Source organism: Penaeus monodon, chromosome 23 (assembly GCF_015228065.2).
Source record: "Penaeus monodon isolate SGIC_2016 chromosome 23, NSTDA_Pmon_1, whole genome shotgun sequence".
NCBI lineage: Eukaryota > Metazoa > Arthropoda > Malacostraca > Decapoda > Penaeidae > Penaeus > Penaeus monodon.
In genome coordinates this window covers 33,572,292-33,574,767 of record NC_051408.1, presented here as the reverse complement: position 1 = coordinate 33,574,767, position 2,476 = coordinate 33,572,292, and the positions used below count along the sequence as shown (strand labels likewise).

At 38.0% G+C, this 2,476-nt stretch overlaps 1 protein-coding gene across 1 annotated transcript in view; it reads left to right on the top strand.

Moving 5' to 3' along the window:
- The window catches only part of LOC119587934, a 36,665-nt gene that overhangs the window by 3,205 nt on the left and 30,984 nt on the right, over positions 1–2,476 (top strand). The window contains 3 exon segments of the mRNA XM_037936644.1: positions 77–294; positions 296–1,963; positions 2,146–2,257. Coding sequence (XP_037792572.1) covers positions 88–294; positions 296–1,963; positions 2,146–2,257 — 1,987 coding nt within the window. The 5' untranslated portion in view covers positions 77–87.

The window sequence follows — 2,476 nt, the reverse complement described above, 5'->3', positions numbered from 1 at the left end:
AGCTCAGATATAAGATATGTAATTTTGATCCTTATTTTAATTTCCTTAAATGTTTTAAATATGTTTTCTTTCACAGATTCCAACAAGATGGCTGACAAAATCTGGCCAGTAACAAGAATTCCAAGTATTTTTGATTCTGATGATGATAGTGATGAAGACCTTTCAAATTCCACCCCTTCAGCCATACTAACATCCCAGGTGCAGAGCAATACAAGTACAGCTTTTTCAGAAGAGTATGCTGCACATAGTCAAGCCAGTAATGAACAGGATACAGCTGAAGATGTTAGTGGGGGAAAAAGATGTTGAGAAAGATTGTAGTGAGGGACAAGAACCAAAAACCAAGGAGTCCAAGGAGGTAGAGGATGGAAGACAAGCCTCACCGGAAGATCAAGGGGGGGACCTGCAAGCCACAGAAATTGTCAAGGGTACTGAACAAGATCATGAGGAAGCTAGTGGGGAAAGTGCCAATGTTGAGAAAGTTTGCAGTACTGAGGAAACTGACAGCAAGGAGGAAGAAATAAAGAAAGTATCACCCAGTGTACAGGAGGTGGGTCAAGGACAAAGCAGTTGTGGTGATTTAGACAAAAGTTCCTCAAAACCTGGGTCAGATGATATGGAAGTGAGAGAGGAGGAACTAGATAAAAGTTTTTCCAGTTTTGATCATGCTGAGGGAAGTGACAGTGATGACATTAATAAGGGAAACCGAAGCATTTCAAGTCATGACAATATGGATGATGGCAGTGAAGAAGATGCTGCAGGGGGAGATGATAAAAGTGTATCGAGCCATGATAATGTTGATGTAGCAAGTGAAGGGGAAGATGCTGACATGGAGGTAGATAAAAGCATTGCAAGTCATGACAATATTGGGGAAATCAGTGAAGAAGATACTGGTGAAGTAGCAAATAAAAGTGGTTTAAGTCATGATCATGCTGATGAAGCAAGTGAAGATGCTGACATGGAAGTAGATAAAAGCATGTCAAGCCATAGCAATGCTGATGAAGTGAGTGAAGCAGATGATGCAATGGACAAGAGTGTCTCCAGTCATGATAATGTTGAAATAGGTAGTTATGACAGTGAGGATAAAAATGATGCTGCTATAGGTGACAATGAGTTAGATATAAGTCTTTCTAGCCATGGTAATGCAGATGAACAGAGTGATGGAGATGTTAATGACAGTCATTTAGGCTATGAAAGTGAAGGGGAGAAGAAAGCTGAACATCATGTTGATGTAGATAAGGAAAAGCTCGCCAGTTCACCTAAAAATGAAAAGGGGTCTGATAGAATTGATAGTCCGATTGAGCATGATTCTAAATTAAAACTTGAAGAAGAACACTGCACCAGTGATTCTGAAGAAGTGCCAGTTGAGCCCAAGATTGAAAATTCTGCCCAAGTGGAGAATAAAGATGAGTTAAGTCTCTCCAAGGTGGACAAGTTGGAAGTTGTTAGTCAGATTTCTCATACTGCTGGTGACGAATATGAAGAAGTGGTAACAGAAAGAAAAGAAAAGGATATTGAAGTAGAAAAAAGTGAATGTACTACAGATATTCAACATGATGTTAAGAGTCCCATCTGTAAAGAGGAGACCACTCCTGTTGAAGTTCAGGAAGTAATGGAAGTTGACAAAGACTCAGACTTGCTAGATGCAGAAAAGGTTCCCAGTGGTGGTGAACTGGAAACTGACCAACCAGAAACTCAGACAATATTCAAAACAGAACAGAAAAATATCTGTGAACCATTAGGTACTAAAGATGATTTGGGAGTTGAGAAAGAAGAGAAAGGAGCTGCAGAAATGGAAAAGACAGAGAAAAAAGTGGAGGAAAGCCCAAAGTGGGATGCATCTGCCGAAGAGTCAGAACTTGAGTCAAGGGATCCAGATGCACAAGAGCCTGTGGTGGTGAATAAGTTAAATGAATCAATTTACAGCGATTCAGAGGCAGAAGATATAATGGATATAGAAGCAGAGGTATGATATAAAACTTAAGGAGAAGAGTTTGTGCTTATATTTCTTTCTTGTACAACAATTTAGCACAGAAGAAGTTTATGCTCTTTTTCATGCATTTTCAAGATTGTTAAATTGTAATGTCATAATGAAAATAGTTGATGATAATTGTAACCTTCAGAATTTAAAGGAAATGTACTTAACAGAGTGAGCAAAAAGTAGCTGGTGTGACTTCCAGCACAGGACGTGTTCCTGTGAGGGTAGAAGACGTTTACACTGATTCTGAAGATGAAGGGACACGTGACAGTCAGCCTCAAGGTGGGTTGCGTTTGTCGTTTAAAGAGGATAACGATTTCTTATACAGGTATTTGGAATATTGCAAATTGTGAAGAAACTAACATTTTATTTATATGAAAATTGGATTAGAAAGATGGGCAATGTTTTTCTATATAATTATTTTAATGTATAATAAAAAAAGATAGATATTGATGTATTTTTATATCATTACATTATTCCATAATATATTTTTTAGAATAG